Source organism: Cadophora gregata, assembly GCF_030347475.1.
Source record: "Cadophora gregata isolate MNR1 chromosome Unknown scaffold_2, whole genome shotgun sequence".
NCBI lineage: Eukaryota > Fungi > Ascomycota > Leotiomycetes > Helotiales > Ploettnerulaceae > Cadophora > Cadophora gregata.
This window is the reverse complement of record NW_026695925.1, coordinates 3,019,470-3,046,572: the sequence shown is the minus strand read 5'-3', so window position 1 is coordinate 3,046,572 and position 27,103 is coordinate 3,019,470. Positions and strand designations below refer to the sequence as shown.

At 48.1% G+C, this 27,103-nt stretch overlaps 11 protein-coding genes and 1 non-coding gene across 12 annotated transcripts; 4 read left to right on the top strand and 8 right to left on the bottom strand.

Moving 5' to 3' along the window:
* Window positions 1-704: 704 nt before the first annotated feature.
* On the bottom strand, window positions 705-2,329 carry ONS95_008293 (uncharacterized protein; the record flags this gene model as incomplete). The annotated part of the gene is made up of 4 exons (XM_058501844.1): window positions 705-746; window positions 795-875; window positions 931-2,093; window positions 2,149-2,329. The coding sequence occupies 4 exons, from the start codon at window positions 2,327-2,329 to the stop codon at window positions 705-707; spliced, it is 1,467 nt and encodes a 488-aa protein (XP_058363166.1).
* Window positions 2,330-2,928: 599 nt separating this feature from the next.
* On the bottom strand, window positions 2,929-5,788 carry ONS95_008292 (uncharacterized protein; the record flags this gene model as incomplete). The annotated part of the gene is made up of 10 exons (XM_058501843.1): window positions 2,929-3,286; window positions 3,337-3,616; window positions 3,673-4,087; window positions 4,157-4,240; window positions 4,344-4,367; window positions 4,418-4,557; window positions 4,626-4,937; window positions 5,038-5,211; window positions 5,289-5,647; window positions 5,706-5,788. The coding sequence occupies 10 exons, from the start codon at window positions 5,786-5,788 to the stop codon at window positions 2,929-2,931; spliced, it is 2,229 nt and encodes a 742-aa protein (XP_058363165.1).
* Window positions 5,789-6,383: 595 nt separating this feature from the next.
* On the bottom strand, window positions 6,384-6,885 carry ONS95_008291 (uncharacterized protein; the record flags this gene model as incomplete). Its single annotated transcript, XM_058501842.1, has 2 exons — window positions 6,384-6,686; window positions 6,742-6,885. 2 exons carry the CDS (start codon window positions 6,883-6,885, stop codon window positions 6,384-6,386), a joined length of 447 nt encoding a protein of 148 aa, XP_058363164.1.
* A 1,084-nt stretch (window positions 6,886-7,969) lies between these two features.
* ONS95_008290 lies at window positions 7,970-8,041 on the bottom strand. Its single transcript has one exon. It is a non-coding gene; the product is annotated as a tRNA-Arg (tRNA).
* A 1,875-nt stretch (window positions 8,042-9,916) lies between these two features.
* ONS95_008289 (uncharacterized protein) lies at window positions 9,917-10,279 on the top strand (the record flags this gene model as incomplete). The annotated part of the gene is made up of 2 exons (XM_058501841.1): window positions 9,917-10,166; window positions 10,218-10,279. 2 exons carry the CDS (start codon window positions 9,917-9,919, stop codon window positions 10,277-10,279), a joined length of 312 nt encoding a protein of 103 aa, XP_058363163.1.
* Window positions 10,280-10,597: 318 nt separating this feature from the next.
* ONS95_008288 (uncharacterized protein) lies at window positions 10,598-11,321 on the bottom strand (the record flags this gene model as incomplete). Its single annotated transcript, XM_058501840.1, has 2 exons — window positions 10,598-11,203; window positions 11,256-11,321. 2 exons carry the CDS (start codon window positions 11,319-11,321, stop codon window positions 10,598-10,600), a joined length of 672 nt encoding a protein of 223 aa, XP_058363162.1.
* Window positions 11,322-11,391: 70 nt separating this feature from the next.
* On the bottom strand, window positions 11,392-12,996 carry ONS95_008287 (uncharacterized protein; the record flags this gene model as incomplete). Its single annotated transcript, XM_058501839.1, has 3 exons — window positions 11,392-11,760; window positions 11,804-12,912; window positions 12,969-12,996. 3 exons carry the CDS (start codon window positions 12,994-12,996, stop codon window positions 11,392-11,394), a joined length of 1,506 nt encoding a protein of 501 aa, XP_058363161.1.
* Window positions 12,997-13,539: 543 nt separating this feature from the next.
* On the bottom strand, window positions 13,540-14,889 carry ONS95_008286 (uncharacterized protein; the record flags this gene model as incomplete). Its single annotated transcript, XM_058501838.1, has 2 exons — window positions 13,540-14,440; window positions 14,777-14,889. The coding sequence occupies 2 exons, from the start codon at window positions 14,887-14,889 to the stop codon at window positions 13,540-13,542; spliced, it is 1,014 nt and encodes a 337-aa protein (XP_058363160.1).
* Window positions 14,890-15,215: 326 nt separating this feature from the next.
* Window positions 15,216-18,168, bottom strand: PRT1_2 (Translation initiation factor 3 subunit b). Its single transcript, XM_058501837.1, has 3 exons — window positions 17,537-18,168; window positions 15,939-17,484; window positions 15,216-15,887 (listed from the first exon to the last, which is right to left on the bottom strand). The coding sequence occupies exons 1-3, from the start codon at window positions 17,803-17,805 to the stop codon at window positions 15,474-15,476; spliced, it is 2,229 nt and encodes a 742-aa protein (XP_058363159.1). The 5' UTR covers window positions 17,806-18,168; the 3' UTR covers window positions 15,216-15,473.
* Window positions 18,169-18,217: 49 nt separating this feature from the next.
* Window positions 18,218-20,082, top strand: CCT2 (T-complex protein 1 subunit beta; the record flags this gene model as incomplete). Its single annotated transcript, XM_058501836.1, has 4 exons — window positions 18,218-18,299; window positions 18,462-18,511; window positions 18,576-19,976; window positions 20,026-20,082. The coding sequence occupies 4 exons, from the start codon at window positions 18,218-18,220 to the stop codon at window positions 20,080-20,082; spliced, it is 1,590 nt and encodes a 529-aa protein (XP_058363158.1).
* A 1,221-nt stretch (window positions 20,083-21,303) lies between these two features.
* On the top strand, window positions 21,304-24,846 carry IRE1 (bifunctional endoribonuclease/protein kinase ire1; the record flags this gene model as incomplete). Its single annotated transcript, XM_058501835.1, has 2 exons — window positions 21,304-23,644; window positions 23,696-24,846. The coding sequence occupies 2 exons, from the start codon at window positions 21,304-21,306 to the stop codon at window positions 24,844-24,846; spliced, it is 3,492 nt and encodes a 1,163-aa protein (XP_058363157.1).
* A 1,019-nt stretch (window positions 24,847-25,865) lies between these two features.
* Window positions 25,866-26,910, top strand: ONS95_008282 (uncharacterized protein; the record flags this gene model as incomplete). The annotated part of the gene is made up of 4 exons (XM_058501834.1): window positions 25,866-25,872; window positions 25,938-26,074; window positions 26,153-26,647; window positions 26,725-26,910. The coding sequence occupies 4 exons, from the start codon at window positions 25,866-25,868 to the stop codon at window positions 26,908-26,910; spliced, it is 825 nt and encodes a 274-aa protein (XP_058363156.1).
* Between the last annotated feature and the right edge of the window lie 193 nt (window positions 26,911-27,103).

The following is a 27,103-nucleotide window of genomic DNA, read 5'->3' as shown; positions in this document are numbered from 1 at the left end:
AATCTCGACGTTCTTCTGGAGAGATAAAGACCTTATTGGTGCTCACAGGTGGGGGTTGTACCCAGAGTATACATGTCTTCGCAGAATCAATAGACGGAATGTTGAGGCTGCGTATGCGGAGACTATTGAGCATTCTGATGGGAGGGGAAAGTGTGTGGTTTGTAGAAGGGAGGGAAGGAGATGTGTTCAGGTGAAGGGTACTGCGGGTAGTGTAGAGTTCAGGGTTTTGGAGGGCTGAGTTGGAGGTATGCTGGTGTTCTTGAGGTGGGGGAATTTTCTGGTGCCTGCAGACGGTATGGTTCACTTTCAGAAAACAGCGTGGTTATTGGCAGTTTTGTGTTCTGTTGAGTACATTGTAGCGTTGAAAACTACCATGCTAGCAATACAGCGTTCAATTGTCCAAGTGACTTAACTTGCAGCTCCTAATTGTGATGTGACATTTAAACCTTCATGTCTATGCCTTAATTGTCCTCCTCCATTCATAAATTGTAGTAGTCCCAAGGAAATGTCGAGAAATTGTATGATATACCCCATGCGACGTACAAACCATTATCTTTGTATCGCAATTGTTCTCCGTCCATCCAAATTGTAGTAATCTCAACCAAAAGTTGAGAAATTGTATGATATCCCCCGCTCCCATCTCCCAACACTTGGCATATAACAACATTTCTCTCACATGGGGTTCTCGTTCATTTATGCGGGCTTCAATGACGTCGTCTGGTTGCTAGGCGAATCTCTGGAGATCGCTGGAAAAGATTAGAACTTGTTATAACTGTGGGCATGTGGATACTCACTGATCTCTCACGCTTCACTACTCTGTAGGTGCTCTCTGACGTGGCGGACTGTCTACTTGAAGATCGAGACTGAGATACGCTCTGCAAAGATTAGTCTTCAGACTTCACTAATAGTCACGGGTGAATCTCAACGTACCGATTGTACCCTATTTGAGTTTCGTGGCTCCCGAGTTCGTACCTCGTGTGAGCGCTCCTGGTAGAAATGGGGCTCACGACGACGGTTATTGTCTGCCTCAGAGGAGGGATAAGAATTTTCAGGAAATTGGTCAAGAGCTTGGAAATCTCTCTCCTTTCTCCTATTGGCATCCACATGCTCTGAATAGTTTCTGTTGGTATTATCCTTTCCGGAGATTGGGTATTGTAGTTGACGCCTATTTTCGATGCATTGCCGGGAAATTCCTGGAGCTCGTTCTACCCAAACGTCGAAAGCAAGATGAATCGGCCTGAGCTCTCCACTCTTAGCATCATATTCATACAAGAAGCTTTGGAATTTGTGCAGCAGCTCTATATTGGTTGGAGTATTTGGGTCCATGCCTTTCGCGACATCCAGCCACACCATGGGAGTTGTGTTGTCCCTCCCCAATGAAGAACGTAGGAAGAAGAGTCGGACTGGCCCAATATTGTTTCGCAAATCGTACCCCAGTCGATGGTTTATTTCTATGAGATATTCCGCTTGGGGTCCGAGAATAGCAGTGTATGTATTGCTACCGACGGGGAAGACGGCACCAAAGGGACAGCCTCGCTCATCATCCCAGTATGACGGTCGATATCCAACAGGGACAGATAGTGGATGTCTTGAGTTGTCGAATTGTTGTTTCAAATTTTGCTTGAATGCCACGGCATTCGAATTGGGTTGGTTTCTCAGCCGACGTTCAAAGGATTCCGGGTAATGAGAACCGAAGGTATTGTCAGTTTGTGGTCGACGTTTCGAGTCTTTTTGAGGACTTTTAGGGGCATTTTTAATTTGGTCTTGTCGTTTCTGTTCGTATCCGGTACGGCGGAGATGGCTTTTGAGACCAGGTTGCGGGGACCTAGACGGCATACTTGTCACAGACTCTGTTCGAGAAGATCGCTCTGTCTTCGACAAGGCTGAGCTTGAAGGTGATTGTCGGGCAAGAAATTGTGGCACGTGGCTAGGAGGATTCTGAGGTGACGTCTTGTTGGTCTCCAATTGAATAAACTCAGCAGGCTTTGGAAATTGTGGCTCAGCAAGTTCAGCCTCAATCGTGGATAGTTGCGATGCTGGAGCTGGCTTGATGCCAGTGAACCTAGGAATTGTGTTGCCATACTCGTCAGAGTCTGTAGATATCAGTCAAAGTTCACGATCAAATCTTGGGCGTGGCAAAGAACTTACACAGTGCTCTCCAGACATTCCTCTCTACCACATACTGATGCATATCATCATCGAGACTTGGCTCGCCTTGCTGGACGCGGTCATGCTCTTCCTCCACCCTCAGGCGAAGGGCGGTTGGCGTTATCGCCCCATCCACAGCGATTCTTTCAAAAAGCTGCGGGAGGACTGATTTGTACGTCATCTAGGATGTTTCTTGCGAGGAGTTGGATGTGAGAAGTTGGATGTGAGATGTTTGATGTGAGGCTTTGAATTGCCTCCAGTTCGTTGGTGTTGTGTGCTTTTTGAAGGATTGGAATGTGCGGGAAAGGTTCCAAGATTTGGTAGAAATGGAAGGTAAAGCTGGTGGGCCGTGCAACTGAGCTAGCGCGCTGTGAAAACTTCAGGCAAGTGCGACCAGTTCAAAGCGGAAGGAGTGAATTGATGACCGAACAAGACAAGACAAGAAGGTGAGGGGAAGAATGTCTACGACTCAACTAAGACCTGTAGATATACAGTTTTATATTCTCCAAGGGAAAGAAAATTGATAGACGATGCAAGTTGGTTTTTTGGAATAAAAAATTAAGCGAGTTGGGTGCAGAAAACGTAGCAGGATAATCTGCTCCGATCTTCTCAGCACATATAGTCCTTGTATGACATAGAAATGGCATGTTAATTTCATGCAATGTCTTCGAGCAGAGATTGGAATTGCCTTGATCATATGGCGCGTCAAAAGCTCCAAAACTGTTCATTTGTCGGTCTTGGCAACTCTCCTTGTCTCCACCACACTTGAAATACTTGACATCAGTCTCTCGCCAGAGCAGCTCTTATCTCCTCCCGTTCTTTGCTGACATCCCCAAGACTGCTCACTAGATCCCTGAAAAGTCCCCTCAACCGACGTTGATACCACCATCCGCAAAAACAAACCACAGCCAGGAACAGCGTTGCGGTAATGCCACAGGCCAGCCAGTACCTGTTGGCGTCTTCAATCGCAAGTGCGTAATTCGTACTAATCACAACTGGGGTATTATCATGAGGTCGAATCCACCATTCGGCATTCAAGTCGCAGAATCCGCTTCGATAGACGCCCATAAGCTGCATAACGGTGCCTCCGATTGCTGTAAAGACACCGCCAAGACCAAATATGATTGCCAAGCTAAACCTGCGGTGGAGTCAGCAAGTCAACTAAAGCTCAGATAGCTGACTACATACCAAACAATTGACCATAGGGATCTAAGGGTGAAGAAAGTATGGCGTGAACGCAGAGAAGAAACGTCTGTTGGTGTGTAGAACCCAGTCTGGTGCAGAAATCCTCCTTTGCGCAAGAACTGAGGGCACGCTCCTTCCTCTGGTGCACCAGCATAGGCCCAAAGCCAAAGAGTTATTTGGCATAACTGGGTGATGGTATAGACTGTGAATGTTAATGTCCGACAGCTGATTCCGACCTGCGGGGTGTAGAAAGCTGTAAGAAAGGCGAGTATGAAGGGCACCCCTGCATTTCATCAATAAAGTTGAATCTTGTAAGGCGAGTACTTCTAGATAATCTACCCATAAGTAACAATGTCATTCCAATAATGACGCCCCAGCTCTTTGTGCTTAATGCAGCTGCTCGCCTCAGTGCTACCATGTCCTCGTCGGGAACCATTGGTCCCCTTTCTCCGGCTGGATGTCGAAACTCGTATGTTTTCCAAACCCTTTCGATCCAATGTCTTTTGCTTCGTCCACGAAACCACAGCCATTGGGGCCTATATCGACTGTCGTAGGCAAGCTCAAAGATCCGAGTACCCAAGTGTTTTTGGGCTGGGAGACGACGGTCGGTGTCCCCAAATTCGTGAGCAACCACTCCTTCGAGGGTGCTCGGGTTATTACCAGCTAGAAGGAGACCGGATACAATGGATATATGGGGGATGATCATGTACCACATTCCAAACGCTAATGCCAAGCTCGTGTCGTTGTCACCGAGCTGGCGAGGAGTCAGGTATATGCTTTGGTTGAAGTAGAAATCCAGGTATCATCGGGCTGAGATACTTACATTTGAGAGGGTTGTCACAATGGTGAACACAAATGTCCCGAGGAAGAACACAACTGGGGCACCAACAGTAGCACCGAATGAATACTATCTCAAGCAGTCAGTGTGAATACTCTGTTCGGGTCCAAAAAAGTATTTGCTTCATGTCGATTTTGGTTGCCTTCATCGGACTCGGTATTCATTTTCTTACCTGGCATGCTAGCATTGTTCGTAACTGTCAACATTAGCCTTTGTCGTCTTTTGAGCAAGATGGAGTACGGCTACCCTAGTTTTCGCTCTGCCAATTTCTTTCTGGATTTTCTGAGTTCTGGAAATTGGCCTTTCGATGCATTTGAACTCAGTACACATCGGAACTGTGCATGTGGTATCGTGCATCGGCCATTGCCTTGGAGTCTGAAGTGTGGCTACGAGTCAAAGAAAGGTAGTATCAGTGGCCGATTGTAACAAATCAAACCTATAATGCTTAACCTACCGTCATTATATGTTCTAAGCTCATGAACCAAATTTTCGACGTGGGTCCACGGTGAGCTAAGATTTAGGGCGTCACGATTCGGATTCTGGGTAATATCTGGCCATTTTTCGTTCGCAACCTCTCGTGGTGGCAAATCCAACATCTCCTCATCCAATGTCATCGCCTCAGGATCTAGATCCAGATTGCCGCAAAGAATAACAAAAAGAAGTCGAGCTTTCATATCGATTGTTAAACGACAATTCTGCAATTTATCCTGAAGAAAGCTGATGATCATATAATCGAGATAGGCTTCGTAAAATCCGCTCAGAAGCACTGAATGTCCAGTTACTTAGATAACCATAGGAATGCGAGAGAACAATTTTGATCCTCTAACCACCGCATTAACCTGCTTCGTGAACTCGGGCTTACTTACTTGGGCTGCCAAAGGCGAAACATACCGACAACCATGCAATGGTATCACTCGCGACGATTATGCCAGCTACCAGCATGGCAAACGGCGCTATGACCCATGACATGACCTGGGACAAGTCTGGGATGAACAGCTTACTCCAAACAGCGAGCTTTCTTCGACGTGGAATCATGAGACCTACCAAGCCAATTAGCGTTCTTCCAGAGATGTCTTTGGTCCATTGTAAGGGATTTGACTTGAAGTAGATGACGTACAGAACACGACTGCGGGCAGGAGGAATCCAACGAAGGGTGAAATCCACTGTGACTCCGGTTTCGATCTTGACAATTGCCAGCCAGGGCAAGTTTCCTCTAACCACGAGTATGGAACTTCCACAAGAGGAGCGCCGGCAGTGTTGCCATCCCATTTGGCGGTGCACGGGAACTGATTTGCCTCCGTTGCAGCAAGCAGATCTTGCACTGTAGATTTGATGAAGGACGATGGTCTCTCGACAATAGAGCCGTCTTTGATATCAAGAGATTCGTTGACGGCAAGCAGGCAGCAGTGAGTGAAGTTCTGGCCGCCCATTCGAGGGCTGAATCCTGTACCTGGATCGAGAGTCAGGTTGGTGAGTCTGAATAACAACGTCAATGTCAATATCAGAGTGTGAGCTATGCTACTGGGATACTCACTGGGGAAACGCGTCGGCTACCGTGGTGTAATTGCCTTGGGCACGCCATCCACTGGCTCTTGATACATTAGCGGCCAGTGACATCGTGGAAGCGTTTGCGGTCTGAAGCGCAGTGTGGTGTTGAGAAAGTCGGAGATCGTAGTCGAGACTGAGGATGTATAGGCTCACTTCGATGCCTTGGATCTCTCCAATTGTGATTGGTCATGGCGGGATGAAGAGCCGTGAATGTGTAAGCGAGTCCTTGTAAACAGAAGGGGAAGGAGCGGGAAGAAGATTTCTGTGAGGTCGCAGATTACGGGAAGACCAAATGAGGAGAATGTTACACAGAGTTATGAGGATGTACTCCTTTCACGAGATTTTTATTTCTATCTTTTCTCACAGTGCACATGGTTCAATGTTTGAAGTCTTGCGTTCACGTGATATCATGTGAACCCAGGAATCATTGCCATGACCTGACATTACAAGAGACGCATGAGTAATGATAGTACAAAGGTCTTGTGTTCTCAATAATGAGATCTCTGCATTTGTAGAAAATCAAAAACTCCAATACCGTGCAAATGTTTCCCGGTGTTGCCCCTCAACCTGTCCATGAATCTGGCTGTGTCACTGATGCAATCTCTGAATCCCCATGCTGTCGCAGCATCCCTCTCCTGCATTCCATATCATTTCCAATGTCTGCTCACTGAGTGTAGAGGGTAGTGTTGACTTTCTCGGTGCTAGTCGTATCCCCAACAGTCACCGAAACATTGAAAGGGTACAGAATAGGACCAGACGATACACCGTACAGACTTAAAACACTTGCTGAAAGAGTTGAACGGCCAGCGCTGTGATCCTTGTTTGTCGAGACCGTGAAGTTGAGCTTTTGCCGGCTGTTGGACCCATCTGGACCAATGTAATTCGACCCGATAACAGTTCCAAGAGTGTCGGGGTAACCAGCACCAGGAGATATGCCAAACGCAGCGGCTACATCGTATACAGATTGCTGTGAAGGAGCTGGGAATCAGTTTGCGTTTCTAAGTAGAAGTGGAAACACTTACGATATAGTTTTCTGTGAGAAGAGAGACTGTGAAAGGCTCCCCGGCGGCGATAGTGCGAGGTGTTTCCAGTCCGATTATTCGGGCGGTGGCTGTTGACAGGAGAGTAAGGAAAGAGATAAGGCCTGTGGTGGTTGAGAAGCGCATGTTGATGGAAGAAATTGAAGCGTAGAATTCTGTCGCGAGCTCTCTCGTATGTCCGATTCGAGGGTTGAAATATATAATTAATGTTGATGTTGACGTTGATGGATTGTATTGGTGGCTGTGGAGAAGGCTTTACGGATGTTAACAAGTTTACATGAATTGGAGGAAGGAGCAAGTGACGCATTGTTATTTATTTCTGATCTTACTGCCGTTACTTCTCTGCCAAAGTCAAATACGAGGCTGATCAATAAAAAGCAAGAAGTGCATTCGGGATGATGTAGAGATCTGCAGATGTTTATTCTTGGCCGTGGGGTAGCCGGCCTTAATACGAAGTGCCGGGAACCTTGTACGCTGGAAATTGCTTAAGAAGGCAGATGCTAGTGACAAGAAGACCGAAAATGGTCAGATCTAACGTATGCCTGTACCGAGGGTATGTTATTGGTATTCAGGAACAATCACGACTAGCATCAAAAGGCGTAAAATGCAGGATCGCTGTCCTACAGTGACGCTTCCCTTGACATCAACTTTGGCAATCCTGGATCAGCAGCCGATGGGCTGAACCTTCAGCCCCGTAAATACAGAGGAACTTCCAATACAGAGATTGGATCACTGTAACCAAATGATCTCGTAACATTTTATCTCTCGTATCTTCAGCAGCGCATCAACGAGACTCCATCTCATGAATTCTGATTTAGCGAGAAGCCGAACACTCCGCATCCACGCCACAACATCAAACAGGGAAGTAGACGGGCTGTATCGATAAGTCGCACGGCATTAGGACAGTGTTAATTATTCCAGTCTTCACAAGAAAGGAACATCATATTTTATGAGCGGCGTAAAGGCTCTAATTGTTTGGGTGCGCAAACAGTGAAGCCTACCTAGCAAACGCATTGCCGGGCCTGTCCTCGGGCACCATAGCGTAGGACCTTACGGAGCACAAAGTACTGTAATACTATAGATAACAGCTAGGTAGGAAAAGAGATCCAAAAGAATAGGCCCAGCCGAACATGCGTTCTAAGCTGAGCTGCGAAATATCTTAGCCCCAAAAAACAAATCACAAAAAATGTGTCCATCAGACATCATCGAGTGACCTACGCAGGGATCGAACCTGCAATCTCTTGATTCGTAGTCAAGCGCCTTGCCATTGGGCCAGCAGGCCTATCTAATGCTGATTTGTGATTTTGGCTCTTATTTCATTACAAGTAAAAGTCAAAAAATAGGGTGCGCAGAGTTTTCAAGGTTCAGTTAAATCCACCAGTGAGCAGACGGGGCATTGCTGGGATCTCGCTTGGAGCCGGCACTCCTCGGCAACTTCTCCCTTGGTAGCCAGGGGACTACAATATTATGCTCGTTTTGTACTACTTCGTAGTCGTACAGAGATTGATTCCATAGAGATCAACCCTACATGCCATTTCACAGGAGCAATGAAATGGAGCAAAGTGAATCACTCATAGGAACATTTAGGAAGTTGAGACCTTTGGACAATGAACGAGTGTTTCTACGAGCGGGTTATTCAACTGCACAGAGCAACCCAAGAAGTGATGTGGCGATGCTAAAATGCGAACAGTGTGACGTCTATCAGGTCTATGTAGATTGATCAGAATCCGCAGATACTAGGTGAGCGCCGAGCGACGATTAGTGCCCGGCTAGTAAAGGGTTAGTCTCAGGCGTATTCAAACGCATTGCACACAAAACAGACTCGGACTTTTGAGAATAGCACATAGGGATCAGGATGCCACATTATTTTGGAAACCTATTGAATAGGCCGGGCTTGAACACCTAGACCTCAAAGAGATATAGAGAACTCCATACATCGATTTCAGTCTTCCTCCTTCCATGTTGACCTGCTGCTTCCATCCGGAACCACTGAACAAATCAATCCTTGACCGAGCAAAGAAAAGTGATTGGCTATGCTCACTCCGCTGCACCTTCTTCTGCAATTATTGAGGATGAGTTACTACAAATGATCCAGTTCAAGGTATGTCTAACTGTCACGAACCAGAATCTCGTTTTCATGTTTGCTTGTTAGCATTTGGTTGAGCATGCAGTCGCCAATCTACTCACGGTGGAAAGGCGTTGAAGGGAGGAGGCGAACCATTTCCACGTACAAGCCACATAAGTAGGCCCAATTGAACATTCTTTCATCGACTAGGCTCAAGATATCAAAGGATTCCGACCCAGTAGAGTTTAAGGACGACGAATTTTATGGTAAGCCTCACTGTCCAGCAAGATTCTGTGCCAGTCAGATGCGCGAAGGTTCCGGAGCGTATCGCGAGCTCTCATCGTATTCGCACAAACATTACCAATGGCTGCAAGAGATTAGAAGAAATCGGTACATCAGCAATAATACTCCACCTCTAGAAGGATCCATCCTGGTATTTGTCTGATTCTTAATTATTCAGGTACACCTCGCTGTGCCTAGACTGCTGTGTCAAGTGCGCGTAGTTCTGGGGTCGCAGACGACATGGAAGTCTATGGAAGAATATCTACATTTCCTAGGTACTCGAAGCTGGAGAGTATTGGTCCATTATGAAAGCTCAACTTTGCGTCTGGTGCCCGCCGACTTGCTGCGCGTTGGCATCACCAGCCTCAATATCGTTCTGTTTGTGTAGCCAAGGATTCATTGATCACTCGAATTTTCCGGCCACAGCTCTACACCTCAAGATCCACCTAATAGAACATCCTCTTCTGAGTGGTCACTTACGCTTGGAAGTGAGATGAGGCTGGAGTGCGGAGAGCGAAAGCGAGCTCCCTCAGCCTCCTCGAGCTTCGCTTACCCTCGTCGCTTACCCTAAATGTAAATATAGAATTAAAGTTGCTGCAAGGCACATTTCGAGCTCGAAATAGAGCTTCAGTGGTGTTCATAAATGTTGGAGTTTTCGTCTCATATTCCAGTCCATCTCATTCATCAGCGTCATCATCTTCCTTACGCAACAACAAGAATCGACTCAACACTTCACATCCTCGCATTCCAATATCTTCAAACAGCTTTTCTTTTCCAAGTGTTTCTTCAGATCAACACACAACCGTTAAAATGCAGTTCGCATCTACTCTCGTCTTCCACGTCCTTGCTTTCGCAGCCTGTGCTTTGGCTCTCCCCACCCTGAGCCGGACTGAGACTCGCGCTGTGCCAGACGTCCAAGTCTTCCGGGTAGTTGAGAACAGAAGTCTCCCCATCAAAGATCTCAAGCTAACATATTACAAGTGCGCTCCTAACAACGACGGCCTGCCCCTATTCGGCACGTGCTGCCACGAGTTCCGCGAGAATGGCGACTGCAAAGATGGTACATTTCCTTTCTGTTCCCAAATTCAAACCTCTCTAAGAAGACTCGCAGGTGACAACGCAACTCAAGAGCTTCGCAGAGCCAAGTGGCCTCACCCAATTCACCTGTGGTGATACCGAGCGCAACGCTGGAACTCCTGCTTGCTGCAAAACTATCAGAACACATGCCGAAGGCTTGATCCAAGATAAGGCTTGGCAGGTGTGCACTGTCGATACGGTTGTTTAGTTGGAGCTGTAGTATTGTCATTTGGTGACTGAAGGGCCAAGAAGGTTTGACTTTTTTGTGTGGCGGGATGCATGTTTGATTTCCGGCTCGGTGGTTTGGTATAGATTGTTGCATTAAATGGTGGGTTACATAGCATGGTTGGCGCACATTCCTTGATAGATACGGTGTTGAGATAGAGTACTCGAGACAGAGTTGTCCTTCATATATCAATCTTCACATGTAGACATATTCTCCAAAGCCGAAGTCCTCGTGATTAACAGAGGGTTCCCTTGCGGGTCCATCGGCTCTCCATCGTCCTCATAGAGCATCTTCAAATAGTCGGCCGACGACCGTATCCCAGAGTCAGCCCAAGTCGCCTTTCGAACGGCTAGTCGTGCACTCTCAAATTCTCTGGCGATAGCACCACTGAGATCTGGGTCGGGTTCCGAGATTGGATCGTAAGTGCCCATACTGGCAATGAACAGCCTGACTTGAAGTTGCTGGTATTGTTTTACAGAATGCCTTGCCGGGCAGAAGTCTTCCCCAAGAACGATCAAAGCTTTACGTACGAAGCTCTGAATGTAGAAACTATAAAAAGCCGACAGCCACCAAGGTTTCCGATTACGCATACTCTCTTTGCTGAAAAACACACGTGAAAGTTCCTTTGAGTAGAGTGATATGCTTGAGTTGACTTGTTCAATACATACAATCTCACAATTTCGCGATGTGCATCGAGAGTGTTTTGGTTGCTCATCGAGGTTTATGCGATATCTGACCCTTAGAGCTTCGAGACAACTGCGCCAGCAGATGAGAGATAGTGCGATCAGTTGATCCTGAACGTGAGCCTGAGCATTCGGCAGATACAATTGGGTAGGAAGAACTCACACTCTGATTTTGGCCCCAGTACTTATCTTGATATTTTATAGCCTCGAACAGAACCGTAACCATCATTCGCAGATCAGTCGCAGATGCTGAAGAAGGTGGATGATCCAACCATTCCCAGATGATATCCAACAAGCATTTAATCAATGGGCGTAAAGTTGGCGAGGTCTCCCTCCGAGTTGCATAACTGTCCAATAACTTCATTAACCAATTCACACAAAGGAGTGTCCTGGAAGCAGTCGTATTTCGCGAGTCTAGGCCCCGCCTTCTTGATCTCAGCTAGGTCTTTGGTTCGCTGTTCGTTTCCTGACGAATGAAATCTGTTCAGCAAATCCACATCGGCTTCGCTCAGGTCATACCCTGATAGGTCCTCATATTCAGATTCTGCTGTCCGTGCCAGGCAGAGGTATTCTCTGGCTTCGAAGGAGCCGCGTTGGCAACCCACTGCCATCCACCCATGTTGACTGCTCTTTTTGGGGCACATGGCACACGGTGATCGTGGATCACACTGAATAGCATTAGAGAAATTCTAATCGCAGGGTGCAACTGACTGTTTTTCTGAGGAACTTGCATCTCCAGCATGCACCAACTTTTCTCATGATGTTATAGCCAGCACGTGCAATTTCTGAGAGTGGTGTACGCCGGCCAGAAGCCGCAGATCCAAATGAGCTTCCACTACCAGCTGAATGCGTAGAACTGGAATCGAAAATGATCTCCCGATAACCTGAGCTTGCAGTGCTGTTTACACTGCTCTGTCGTCGAAAAATCTTCTGAACTCGGCTTTGAGGGCGGCAACTGCGATGACTTTGAACGCTACTGACTGAACCGGACCTACTCCCGCCTGGGTGCAGACTGTAACTTGGTTCATCAATAAAATCCTCAGCCGAGTTATTGAAAACCATGGATCCTTCAGCTTCGCTTTTGGTGCTCGACACACGCTCTAGACCAGCAAGTTTTGCAATCCGGTATGCACGCTGGCGTTCACGCTGAGAGGGTGTATGGGCCTGGTCAATCTTTTGTTTAACAAGGTTTGATGGACTTACTGTGACGGCTAGCATGGGGTCGTGTGAGACTGATTGTGATGCCGCACATGCGATGTCTGGATTCAGCGAAGGAAGTTCCAGACCTGGTGAGATACCAGAATCCCCAGGAGATGATTGACTGGCCCACAGCATGGGGTCCCAGAAGGGAGACGAGGAATAGCACGCCTCAGATAGAGACGAATGTGATGGGAAGGTCGCGCAAGTGGATGTTGGCTGTGAATAAGACGGTTCCTGTCTCAATGAAGGTAGCTCCGTTGACTCATCGGCGCAAATGCCATGCGGAGCATCTGATATACCCGCGAGCATTTCATCCAGGCTTGTAGAAAAGTCGAATCCAGATAGATCAAAGTCCTGGTCTTGGAACTCCTCCGCGGCCCGAGGCTCAGCTTCCTGGTTCGGGGATGGTGGTTGCGCGTCATCAGAAAGCTGTCTCACGACCCTTGCGCTTTTAGACTGCAGCGTATATTCATACACCAGATCCAAGCTGTGTGAGAGAGCTTGGATGGCTCGTTGTTCTGCCTTTGAGGGATTGGGAAAGAGCACTTCCGGCCTCGAATGGTCATGTTCAAAAATAATCAACTGTCGGTAGAATGCCAAAGTCGTGGGATCATTCATGTCTGAATCAATGCATTAGCAAGTACAAAACTACCAGGAAGAAAGGTATAATCGCTACCTATTTCGCTAAATGAGGCTTGCGGCATTGTGATGATTCAAGTTGTGAATTGGAAGAAGTAATGACAACTTCAACTGGATCCGAAATGCTTTGTCGAATGGGACTGCCGCGGAGGAAAATACGGTTTGTAAAATTGACGTGGGCTTAAGTTGATGAAGTAAGAAGGTGAGTAGGTAAGAGCTGGTCACCGCGCTGGGGAGAGTCGTTGGCAAGTGGTAAGGTGAAGAAGAGCTGTACCTAAGCGAAGGTGGTCTGCAAAACGCTAGTCCTAAAGAAGAGGTGGTAAGCACGCAGGACCGCCTTTCTCAGCCTTGCAGCTTTGTCGGTCTTTTGAAGAGGGCTGTTATGGTGTGGCTCAGAGACTAGTTTTGGCAGTGGGAAAGTCGGCGGCCTAGACTAAAGAGGGTACGAGAAAGCTGGAAATCCAAGATCATACCAACCTACGGATAATGCTTAGGCTTCACTGCGTTGGTGTTCGGGAGCAGTGTTCAAGAGCAGGAGGAATTTGGAAGAGAATGCCTACTCAACAGACAGAATCAGCTTAAATCTACTTCTATAAATTCGTCAAACCTCACTCATCCTTCTTTCTCTTAGCAGCCAATCCATCACCTACAGCAAGAGCAACATCATCCACCGTCCGACCCCTCTTCCGCCTCTCCGTCTTTTCCTCACCCAACACAGTCTCATCAGCAACGACCCGATAAACCTCTCCCACAGCGTCGAAAATCCCTCTATCACCATCCCTCCCCTCAAAATCAAACCCACCATCCATTCCATGCGTCCGTCCAATTTCCTTCATCTCTTCCACCCATCGGTAAGCCTTTGGCGCCATGTTGACCACCCCGCCACTGGCTTTGTATAGTCCAGGAATACGCTCTGACATCTCGCTTTTGAGTTCATTGAGGACGCCGAGGCGTGAGGCAGTAGTGAAGGCTTGGATACAGAGAGCTGTAAATCCTTTCGTTGTTGTTGCGAAGCACATTTTCAGACCAGAAGCGGGGCCAATCTCGGAAGAAATATGTTTGACGTTTAACAAAGCTTCGAGAGTTGGGCCCGATATTGGAGCTTCAGAGAGAGGATCAGGTCCTGAGACTGGGACGGAAGGTCTGTTCCATGTGTGAGATGTGGGTGGATTAGAGGATGTCGTAGTAGGCTGAGCTGAGGCGTCTTTCCTGGATGGAGGATCGCCGATAATGCCACCGTCTAAAAACTTGATTTCGGGTGCCTCGGTTGAGATAAGTGTCGCTATTGAGCGGGCGCTGTTTGGTGATATGGCATTGAGGTCTAGGTAGTAGAGTGGCGCTGATCTAGGAGTAGATATTGCAGCGAAGGCGCTTGTGATGCGTTTTGCGGTGGCGACTGCGTCTCGAGGTGGGACTATTGAGAAGATGTAGTCTGATTCCGTGACTAGAGATGTGTCGCTGGGGAGGCTTTCAATTGAAGCTGCTTTGACGCGTGTTTGTGTTTCTGCACTAGAAGACGTCAGCTCGGATCACTGCTCCTGCTCAAGCCTGTAGCGAATGATCTTGACAGGTATTGGGATGAAGTCCAGTAGAAGCAGGAAAAAAGTACAGCAGACAGCATCATGGCCTTTCATCTCTTGAGACCTGCTATAGTCGGGAAAACCTTTAATCTAGCCCCTTGTGTCCTTCCGTAGCATGCAGATTTCGACACTCAAGAAATTGTCACAAAAGCAAGAGCGGAACTCCACAAAAAGATGGCGGCCCTAGAAGAGAATTTTTCGAGAATAAAGTTGGCAGAGCAAAGCACCTGAATAGCATCAAAATAAATCAAATATGCAACCCCACCTTCGACCCTCCAAGTTCGTAACTACACGGTAATTATGCGCAACGAGCAATTTCGCAAAGCTCATGCCCATTTCTCCAATAGAAAGAATACCGATTGTAGCCAGGGGCGGCATCTTCACTTTCTAATTACTACAGTTTGAGGAAATTGAAAAGAAGTGTGGAATGATGAGCTGTGAGAATTTGTTGTAGATGAGGAAGGATAGGATGAGAGAAGCTTGAACTTTGAGATGTGAGATCGGGTTTAAATGGAGCTGTAGCAACACGTGAGTGGGAAGGAGAGATCCGTGATGGTTAGTATTACGTGCTTGAAGCACATCGTGGTGTTGTTGAATTGATATCTGCGATTGGAGGACTTATTATGGATGGTCATCAGTGAAGGAAGTCCATGTAAGGATATCTAGATAGGTTGCACAGGACATAACGAAGAAAACGAGACAAAGTCATGGTTCATACTTTCTTTGATTCTGCATTGCTATGCTTTTAGAATGATCTACGCACTCATGTCATCCCCTCAGTTCATAGCTGGCATCTCTATTTCATGGACAAGTATGCATCCCACCTTCGGCATTGCATAGCGTAGCCCAAAGCATGAAGACCCCAGGCAAGTAGGCGTGCAGAAATGCAAGAAAGTAAATAAACTCCTGAGAAGGTTGGCAATGAAATGGAAAAACTACAGTAACAACAGCCCAGAAAATTCTCATGGCATGATCTCCTCGGTCTCCTCCACGATCTCTTCGACAATCTCCTCGATAACCTGGTCCTCGCTCTCGTCGGTCTTCTGAATAAGACCTTCGATGGGATCGAGTGGAAGGCCACGAGCTTCTCTCTCCTCGGCGACTTCCTGGGTGATCTGTTCTCTCCATGCAAGCCATTCGTTGAGTAGTCTGCGTCTGTGCTCGACGACTGCGAGATCGGCCGATGCGAAGCGGTCCTTGTCCTCCTCGTCGAAGACTTTGCTGTACTCGCGGAGGTTCTTGCGGATCTGCTTTTGCTCTTCCTTGGACAAGAGGCTTGCTGGGCGTGGGCGCCAGAGCCATTGCTTGAATTTCTCGACTGGCTCTTCGCGGAGTTGCTCGCCCTTGAAGTCGTACAGGTGGTAACCGTTCTCCATCTGTTTATGCGTTAGCTATATGAATGTCAAATCATGTAAAGAGAAACATACCGCGTGCTTCCAAATCGATGCACTGGTAGCGACGAATCGGCCAGTTGGATCCCAATCAATATCGGTAACACCGTAGTGATCAGCAGTGTTCATGAGTTGTAAGTTGGCAGTCAATTCCTTGTCACTTTCTGGCTTCTCGCCCTCAAAGTCCATATCGAAGAACTCCATGTCGAAACTTTGTTGCGAGTGAACAGTTGCGACGATGACGAAGCGACCCTTGGGCGACCAGTAGATGGCGTTGCTGTTCTTCTTGTCGTAGGTTCGAATATGCTTGAAGTTACCAACACCTGCACCCTTGACCTTTTCTGGGCAGTAAAATGCAACTGATGTCTTAGGTGGAACAGCTGAAGGTGCGACAACTTCGGCTGTGGTGATGATGACGAATCGGTCTCCCTTGGGCTCCCAAGCAAAATTGATGACGGTGTCCTTGATACCATCAACAACTTCAACAGGTACTCCCTTCTCACGGACACGGAAGATTTCAAGACTGGTTGCTAGGGACTTCTTTGACTTCGAGTGTCTGTCGACCTTGACACAAAGGTAGTCGGCATTTGACTGCCAGTGAAGCTTTGCATCAGTGACGCTGAAGAGATTGAGAGTTCTAACAATTTCCTTGGAGGGGATGCTCATCAATCCAACCTTGGCTGGGTTGCTGCCGATTTCAGGAGTCCAGAAGCAGAAAAGTTGCTCGTAGGTCTTGACACCTTCTCTTCTTGGCGTGGCAGGTGCCCAGTCAAATTCCATGACACCATCAATCTTGATTGATGTCTTGTCGAGAAGACCCATACGGGGCAGTTCGTAGACTGAGATCGACGAACCTTGTGTCAATCGCGCAACATACTTGTCATCAGCCGACCATTTGAATGCTGGCCAGACAACCTTCCGCTTTACTGGCTGACCAGCTTCATCAACTGAGTTGCTTGGAAGGTCAAGGTTTGCGAATGATCGGAGTGGTTTGCCGGTTTCGATATCCCAAATAACATAGTTCTTTCCATCATCATCAACAGACAGCGCTGGATGACCTTCTTCTCCAATAACGATTGGGCGATTTGACCAGGTTGTGATGTACTTTTCGTTGGGCGAAAAATCTACCAAGTTGACAAATGGATGAGGGAATCGCTTTTGTCGGATCCAAGATGGGCCACCCCAGAGCTGAACACCCTGCTGATGCATAGAAGTAAGGTATGTGCCTAGAGGAGACCATTGTACGAAGGATTCGGTCCAGTGCTGTCGGTCTACAATGCTCTCTGGCGCATCCTTCTCGTTGTTCCAGAAGACCTGAACTCTATCATCCTTGTACATAACGAATTGATCCCGTCCACGGCCACTTGGGTCTGCCAGCCATGATCGCAAATGCTCCTTCTCCTGGAAATCTTCGATCTTCGGAGCTGTATAGTTCTCATCAATTCGTCCTTCTCGGCCAAATCGCTCAATATCCGTCAACTTGTTTACTCTAAGGATGTGCTTCTTATCGAGAGGGACACCATCGAGTTGCTTGCATGCAGCGACGGCTTCAGCTGGGGAAGAGTACTCAACAAACGCAAACCTGGGGATTGTCAGTATTTATAGGTCAAGGCACAGCACAGGTCAAGACCTACTTCTCTGACTTTCCGAAGGAATCCAGTGGCATGTGAATCGACTCCTCCTTTATCTTTCCGACTGGCTCCAGTTTCCTCCTCAAGAACTTGATCAATTTTGGCTTTGTCTCTTCCGTAACCTCTGGCAGTCCATCGATGACCACAAATGCGTCCAATCCTTGCTCAAGCTGAACCTCAAATCTCTCTCGCAAATCTGAAAAGTCAAGTTCCTCATCCTCATCGTAATCCTCCTCCTCTGGATCTGGTAGGTGATCAAAGCTCGGCGCCATGATTGCGATTTAGGTGGCCTCCTCTCTCGTTGTCTGTATCTATTTTGTGACTTGTCTTCGTGGATTGTAGATTTTTACCCCTCGTCGGCGGGCTTTTTTTGTGTGGGATCGCGAAGTCGGGTCAGGCTAGCGTTTTCGCAGACTTCTCGGCGGGAATATCGCTTTTAAGTCCCTTCAGCAGGCAGCAGAGTTATTGTGAGTGAGACAGTGAGTCAGTCGTGGAGTCAAATGCGCCAGTATTCAAGAAAAATCGACATCCAGGTATCATTTGTCCGTAGCCCTGCGGTGGTGTGGTGGGCTAGGAATTTAGGCGAGACTCTGTCGCGCGAAAATTTAGGGACTCTGAGGACGCGCCTGAAGCTGCCTCGATACCGAGCCAACCTCACAATATCAACACAACACATCCATAATCATGGCGTCCTTCAATCCTACCCAGATCTTCGACGATGGAACTACTGAGGAGAAGGGAGAGAATGCTCGTCTTTCGGCTTTTGGTAAGCCCAATCCTCCAGGGTAGAGAGCTTCCGCAAGCTCTCCTGACGCCGCTTTCTAGAAGCTCTCTTAAAGCTGGCAGATGCCAATATGATGCAGATTTAAGGCTTATATATTTGTTGCGAGCTACGTGTAAGAGATATGTGCTGATACTTTGCTTGTAGTGGGTGCTATCGCTGTTGGAGATTTAGTGAAGTCAACATTGGGTCCAAAGGTATTTTCCCCATAGCTGCCGACTCGCCCAGATAAACCTGCACGCCTGCTAACTGGCTGTTCAGGGAATGGATAAGATCCTCCAAAGTGCTTCGACAGGGGAGATATTGGTAACTAATGACGGCGCAACAATCCTCAAATCGATAGCACTCGATAATGCTGCTGCCAAAGTTCTCGTCAATATCTCAAAAGTCCAGGATGATGAAGTTGGAGACGGAACCACATCAGTCACAGTTCTAGCTGCAGAGCTGTTACGAGAGGCAGAGAAGTTGGTGGACAAGAAGATCCATCCACAGACCATTATCGAAGGATACAGAATAGCAAGCCATGCGGCGCTGGCAGCTTTGGAGAAATCTGCGGTGGACCACAGCAAGAACCCCGAGGCTTTCAAGAAAGATTTATTAGCTATTGCAAGGACGACTCTGAGTTCGAAAGTCTTGTCGCAAGACCGAAACCATTTTGCAGAGCTGGCTTGCGATGCTGTCCTGCGTTTGAAGGGCTCTTCCGATCTCAGCCACATCCAGATCATCAAGAAGGCCGGCGGAAAGCTTATGGATTCATACCTTGACGAAGGCTTCATTCTGGACAAGAAAATCGGTGTGAACCAACCGAAGCGGTTAGAGAAAGCCAAGATCTTGATCGCAAATACTGCTATGGATACGGACAAAATTAAGATCTTTGGCGCTCGGGTCAAGGTTACCTCGACAGGAAAGCTTGCTGAGCTAGAGAAGGCGGAGAAGGACAAGATGAAGGCGAAGGTCGAGAAGATCAAAGCACATGGCATCAACTGCTTCATCAATCGTCAACTTATTTACAACTGGCCCGAGCAGCTTTTCTCGGATGCTGGAATTATGTCTATTGAGCATGCAGACTTCGATGGGATAGAGAGACTGGCTCTGGTTACAGGTGGAGACATTACATCAACATTTGACCACCCAGAGCAAGTAAAGCTCGGTCACTGTGACCTCATCGAGGAAGTGATCATTGGTGAGGATACCTTGATCAAGTTTTCTGGCGTTGCAGCTGGTCAGGCTTGCACTATTGTTCTCCGTGGAGCAACTGAGCAGCTTCTAGATGAGGCTGAGCGATCTCTTCATGATGCCCTAGCAGTTCTGTCACAAACTGTCAAGGAGCCAAGAACTACTTTGGGAGGTGGTTGCGCTGAGATGTTGATGGCCAAGGCTGTCGAGGGAGCCGCTCTGAAGGTTGACGGAAAGAAGCAAATTGCTGTTGGAGCATTTGCTATTGCTCTCCGTCAATTACCTACCATTCTCGCCGACAATGCAGGTTATGACTCTAGTGATCTTGTTGCGAAGCTCAGAACTGCCATTTACGATGGCATGACTACGTACGGTTTGGATTTGCTTACTCCAGGGGGTGGTATCACAGACATGCGTGAGCTTGGAGTGATTGAGAGTTACAAGCTCAAGAAGGCTGTTGTTTCATCTGCATCCGAAGCTGCTGAAGTAAGTTTCGCCTCTGACTGTATCAAAGACAGTGCTAACACTTTGATAGCTTCTATTGAGAGTGGACAATATCATCCGTAGTGCACCACGGAGACGCGAAAGGTGATTTGATGAACGAATAGCGCCGGAGTTCTCTGTATTATGAAATGGGGAAAAGTTACGAGCGTTGTACCATACCATAGATCATATTGCAGCCTCAATAATGAATGGAATGACTTCGAAATCTTCCAGCAAGGGCATTCTCTAGCGGACAAAGATTTGCAACACTGTTTCACTGCGGCATAACAGGGCTGGATCAGCACCAGGAACTCGGCACAAACGCATTTCCCTTGAAGATCCCTTTGAATGTTCCATCGATCCAATCACACACTTGCCCCATATTCGTTTTTGTGGTACGAGGAGCTCAGGGACCAAGTTTCGTTCACCCGGTGCTCACACGACCTGTGCCATCTGAACACAGGTGAATTGCCGAGAAGCAGCATCGATTACTGTACTCAACCTTGACCTTGAGACGTTCTTTCCACACCACCTTATAAGATTTTTTACATTCCTACCCTGATTCCTGGCATGAGTGAATTAGACGTTTCCGCGCAAAGCATAGCCCCCTTGCAGCGCAAGAACAAGACCAGTGGGAGCGAAACCGACGACTCGCAGGTCCAGCCGAGGAAAGCGTAATACAAGACGAATCAGGAAGTGTGGTGGCACAAATGTAGCGTGATAACAGAATCACATCCCACAGACCAGATGCAATAAGCTGACGGACCAGAGTTGACCCTTCTCGCTCTCGCCCTGTGTCAAATGTTCAAATAGCACCAATGCCCATGCGCCGGCTGATCGATCGCCACTTGACAATTGTTGCAATTAACCTGTTGGATACTTTCGTTGTGTGGCCTTCCTTTCCGGCCTTCCCAGGCGCGCCATCTTCCGTTGAAAGTAACCTCCCGTCGTCGTCGTCTTGCTCAGCCTTTTTTTATTTTTGCCTTTGAGCCCGAAACGAGAGTCCTGCCACCAGCCCCGCACCTCCTTGCTCCTTGCTTCCCGGAGCTAAAGTTACGTGCGTCGAAGCCTGCCGAACCTCCATCGATTCTCCTGAAACACAACAACCGTGACGACTTCGCAGTACATCCAACGGTTATTAATATCGATCCAACGTCCTTCCCTTCACCCCCCGAGGGGTTCTGATCCTACGTTTTCATCATCGATAGAGACGACGACGACGAGCAGCCCGTCTTTCACTCCATCTCACGACGTTTTCAATCAAATTCCAATCGCTTCCAGACAGACTTTGTTCTGTCTTCCACCCCAGCAGCAACGTTGAAGGTCCACAATGCCGCGACGGCGGCCTCCTCGAGATGGTCACGTCAATAACTTCATACTACTAGCCGCGGCCATCCTCTTCCTACCATGGCTTGTCGACGCTCAGCAGCAGCAGCGACCCGCGGTCCGGCGGAACGAGTCACCTCATGAAGGCAACAATAGGATCGAGGTGACTAAGATACCTCATTCCGTGGAGACACCTGCCAGTTATGGGAAACGCAAGAACACCATAGCCCCCAATAAGGGTGTGCAGATCAACAACAACAATATTAACGATGCGAGCGCCATCGCAACTTTGGCTCCGGCAAAATCTGCCGTTGCAGCACCTCCTACAAGACGGCCCCTCCATACTACGGTTGGGCTTGGCTCGCCGCACATTGCGCGGAGTCTTGAGGATTGGGAAGTAGAAGACTTTGTGCTTCTGGCGACCGTCGATGGGAAGTTACATGCCAGGGAGAGGAAGACTGGCAGGGAGAAGTGGCATCTGTCCGTGGAGATGCCCATGGTGAAAACCGAGTACCACCGAAGAAACCGATCAACGGCCGACCCGAACTACGACCCAAAATCGATTGACGAGTACTTGTGGATTGTCGAGCCGAGTCGAGATGGTAATTTGTTCCTGTACATTCCCAGTGGACCCGGCCGCGGGTTGATAAACACTGGTCTTACAATCAAAGGGTTGGTTGAAGAGACGCCATACTATGACGAAACCATGGAAGTCGTATACAATGGTGGGAAGAAGACGAGCATGGTCACCGTTGATGCAAACACTGGGAATGTGATAAGCTATTTTGGCTCACAAGGTGCCATGGGAAACCAGAATTGCAAGGCTTCAGATGGCCGAATGGATTCGGAAGAAGAGTGTCCTAAAGTGGCTACATTGACCCTGGGTAGAACAGAGTATGAAGTCACAATTCATGGGTATGAAGATGGACGACATATCACCACCCTCACATTCTCGGAATGGGGTCCGAACAACTTTGATCAAGATCTGCAACGACAGCACCACAAATCCCTCGACAACAAGTATATTTACACTGGGCACGACGGAGGGATACTCGGGTTCGACTATGACAGAAGAGATCTTAACGAACCTAGACGAATGTTCAATCACAAATTCTCCACTCCAGTGGTACGTGTGTTTGACGTGGCTAGACCGTGGAGTGTTGACAAAGGCGATCCTAATCTGATTCTGCTGCCACAACCGCTACCACCAAGCAATGAGGACGTGACTTCGCTCAACGAGAGAGCCAGCAGCATCTTCCTCAATCATACCGAGGATGGAAGCTGGTTTGCTATGTCGGGAAAGGCCTATCCTTTGGCTGTTCGAGGTATTAGGCCAGCGCAATGCAATCAACAAAGCTGGTTGGATCACCATCCTCAATGGGATGTCATGGATCATGATCGACTTTCAGAGGCGCTGGTTGGGCTACACTCTATTGAAGTTGCCCAGATTGTCAACCCCTTGACCATATCTGGGTATACGGAGGAGAACAACAGCGATATATCGGCGCCAGTTGAAAATGCTGTCGACATACTTGGGGATCTGACCTTCCCGCAACTTCTACGTCAACTCCCTCGCCAAGCATTCAATTATCTGCGGGACTTCTTCCACAATCCACTCCTCTATTGTCTGATAGCGGTCTTTGTTATCAGTAAACAAAGAGAGGTTCGCACACAAATCGGTCGCATGTCAGATATATGGGACCAGAAAGTCGATCGGAAATCGCAAAGTGTCGTTCTTAAGACATCTGATCTCGGTGACCGTCTCCCAGCCGTTCCCGAGGGAGAGGTTCTGGACGTACCTTCTCTGGGCGGACCATCCGACGTGCCATTGGTCGAAATTAAAGAAACAGTCGCTCCGAATGGGGCGGCAGACAAGTTGCCACCAATCACAAATCTTGAGACTCCAGCAGATCAAAAGCCACCTGGAAGTCCGGAGAAAGAGAAAACCAAAAAGGCACATCGAGGTCGCCGTGGGGGTGTCAAGCACAAGAAAGGCCGAGCTAGTTCTCAAGGTGCATCGGATGATGGAATTGTAACACCAAAACCTCCGCCAACTGTTGAAGATGCTGTTCGAAATGCTCAGAAGCTCGGTCAGCAACCTCAACTTGAGCCTGATATCCGTACAATACCAAGCGACCCTCAAGAAGTTTCTGGACCAATCATACGAATTGGAGCTCTTGAAGTCAACACTGACAGACTCATCGGGACTGGTAGTAATGGCACATTAGTCTTTCAGGGTAATTTCGATGGACGTGATGTTGCCGTTAAGCGGATGCTCATCCAGTTTTTCGATATTGCATCACAAGAAACCAAGCTTCTAAGAGAAAGTGATGACCATCCAAATGGTAACTCCCCACCGTCCATGCTCTTTTGGCTCAATGCTAACATCGTCACAGTCATTCGTTACTATGCCCAACAAAGCGCGGGAGAGTTCCTCTACATTGCATTGGAGTTGTGCCCAGCATCTCTTGCCGATGTCATCGACAAGCCTCAAAACAACCGTGATCTGGCACAGGCTGGTGAAAGAGACTTACCTAACGTTCTCTATCAGATCACCAACGGTCTTCAGCATTTGCACAAGCTCCGAATCGTCCATCGAGACTTGAAACCTCAAAATATCCTTGTCGCGATGGGCAAGGATGGCAAACCCAGGCTTCTTGTTTCTGATTTCGGCCTTTGTAAAAAGTTAGAGGGCGAACAATCATCGTTCCGTGCGACAACAGCGCACGCTGCAGGTACTTCGGGCTGGCGCGCTCCAGAACTTCTCCTCGACGACGATGCCAAGGATGGTCGGGCTCATCAAGCAATGGTTGATGCTAGCACTGATGGTAACTCTGGATCCCTCCTGCTCAATCCAGATCTGCTTCCAAACCGCAGAGCTACACGTGCCATCGACATCTTCTCGCTTGGCCTGGTCTTCTTCTACGTCCTGACCAAAGGCTCTCATCCTTTCGATTGCGGCGACAAGTTTATGCGCGAAGTCAACATTCGAAAGGGACAGTACAACCTCGCTCCTCTTGAAGTTCTCGGGGATTATGCATTTGAGGCGAAAGATCTCATTGGCTCTATGCTCCAAGCGGATCCAAAACAACGACCGCAAGCGCGTCAAGTTATGGCACATCCATTCTTTTGGTCGCCAAAGAAGCGTCTCAACTTCCTCTGCGACGTCTCCGACCACTTTGAGAAAGAGCCGCGTGATCCTCCATCCTTCACTCTGGCAGAATTAGAGAAGCAGGCCCCTTACGTCTGTCGTCAAGACTTTCTCAAGCACTTGGGCAAGGACTTTGTTGAGTCAATGGGCAAGCAGAGAAAATATACAGGAACCAGACTTCTGGATCTGTTGCGTGCTCTGAGAAATAAGAAAAATCACTACGAAGATATGAGTGAGAAGTTGAAGAAAGATGTTGGCCCATTGCCGGATGGATATCTGAGTTTTTGGACAAGACGTTTCCCAAATTTATTGATCGTCTGCTGGGAATTGGTTTATCAAGTGGAATGGGATGAAACGGATCGTTTTAGGGAGTACTATTTGCCTGCTGGTCTTTGAGCTTTTGGGGTTTTATTGCGGATTTCAAAAATAGTTGGAAGATAGGACGACCTTGTATAAGTAGTTGGTTTATGATTGACCCTAATGATTGACTGTTTGTTTTTGGACGATACCTGGCAGCTTTCTGCTACAGCGAATACAGCGCTTTCATGATCTAAATTTCAACTGTGATCACAAGAGGAGAAGTGAGGCTGAAAACCCTGTGGTGCAGGCTACATTCGTCGATTCCTGGCCAGGTCTAGAATTTTGGCAAAGTGGCTAAATTGGTTCTAGACACATCATTAGGTGAGATGAGGGCAAAGAGCTTACTCCGTCCAACTTTGGCGTAAAAACAGGACATATTTCTTCCGATCATCATTCTCATCTTCCTGTTATGCGCGCTGTGTTCTCAAAACATATTGACTTTGTTGTTGCCAAGCTTCGTCTCCCAGGACCGCAGCCCCAGGTCGGCACGGTTAGTCGTGGCGCATCCCGTAGCTATTTCACCTTCACTTCACCTGCAAGAAGACCACGGCAACGCACACCACCCATTGAGCCACCAAAACCACATTGCAACCTCTCGCAACAAAAAGAACCTGCGACTTGTCATTCGATCTTTTGTTCTTCCATCTTTTGGAGAGAGAAAACTGGACTCATTTACGAAACTGGCGGTTGACCCCTCCCTCTTCCCAGCCTTTGAAGGGATAGCTTGTTGGCGGGAACCACCTTGAGAGCAGTCACCTTACTTGCACACTTCACTTTACTTACCAGGACACTTACTGGCTAGCAGTATTTCTTCTGGAAGTCTTCTCTGCGAATCCAACTCCTGAAACTGTCTTTTGTTCTCTCCTAATCCGTGGCTTGAGACACTGCTGGACCGCCAGCTTGCTGTCGCAACACCAAGAGTCAGGCCTCTGCACCTCAGTTTCACGGCCGCCTTTAGAAGGAACGAACCTGACTCCCTTCCTACTTTGTATTCAACTGGTTCATTACCTTGGTGGCATTGCGGAGACAAGACTGCATACCTCAGAACAGGGAAGATGTCTTGTAAGAACCACAACTCCAGCTTGGGCGCATTCCTACCATGCAATGCCTTAGCTAACATAATACAGTACTCCCCGCTGAAACGGCGCAGTACACTGCTATCATCGATGGCATTCTCAAAAAGAGCGACCTCCAGACCATCTCGGCCAAGCAGATTCGCAAGCAATTGCAGGCTGCTTTAAATCAGGACATATCAGACAAAAAGGTACGCTTAAGCTTATGCAGAGTTCTGCATTTCTTTTCGCAGAAAAAACGAACACAGCTGATATCTATGTCAATGTAGGGCCCAATCTCCGACCTCATTCACGTCCGGTTCAACCACTTCGATGCTATTACTCGCGCCGCCGAAGAGGCATCTACAAACGGCCACGGAACCAAAGACGTCAAGCAAGAATCAACACCACCCAGCAGTTCGCGCGACTCTGCCTCCGCAGACATAAAATCCTCTCCCTCCGACTCTGAAGAAGATGCGGCGCCGCCTAAGAAGAAGGTCAAGAAGGAGAAGACAGCGGTGGATGATGCCAAGCTAGCGGCTATGCTGCAGGCGGCTGAAAATCGTTCTGCTAGAGCTACAAGAGGTGCTGGCAATAAGAAGGTGGTCAAGACGAAGCGTACGCCCAAGAAGCCAAGGAAGAGCGCGAGTAAGGTCAGGGCGGATGATGATAGTGATGTAGAGCTGGGCAGTGATGGAGAGGTCAAGGAGAAGCCAAAGAAGGGAGGTTTTCATAAGCAGTACCATTTGAGTGCACCTTTGGCGGAGTTGGTTGGTGAGCCTACGGTATGTTTTGGCCTCTTTCTACCCTCAATGTCGACTCTTGTCTCCTAGGGATTTCTACTAACGAGGTTCATTTCTAGCTGTCCCGTCCTCAGGTCGTTAAGAAGATTTGGGAGTATATCAAGGCGAGGGACCTCCAAGATCCAGCCGACAAGCGACAGATCCGCTGCGACGAAAAGCTACAGTCGGTTTTCAAGGTCGATAAGGTACATATGTTTACCATGAATAAAATCCTCAGCAAGCAACTCTATGATGTGGAGGAATAGTCAATGAATGATCGGGGCTTGGAGTATTTGGAGAGGCGAAATAAGGGCGACGAAATCGTAAATGAGGGGACATGGAAGGAAGGGCGTTACAATGCGAAATGATAGGATATGGTGCGGCTTGTATGGCAGGTTCTGCTTCGGCGTTGCATGCAATGAACGAATGGGCTTTGATTCCGACATGGACCTGGGTGGG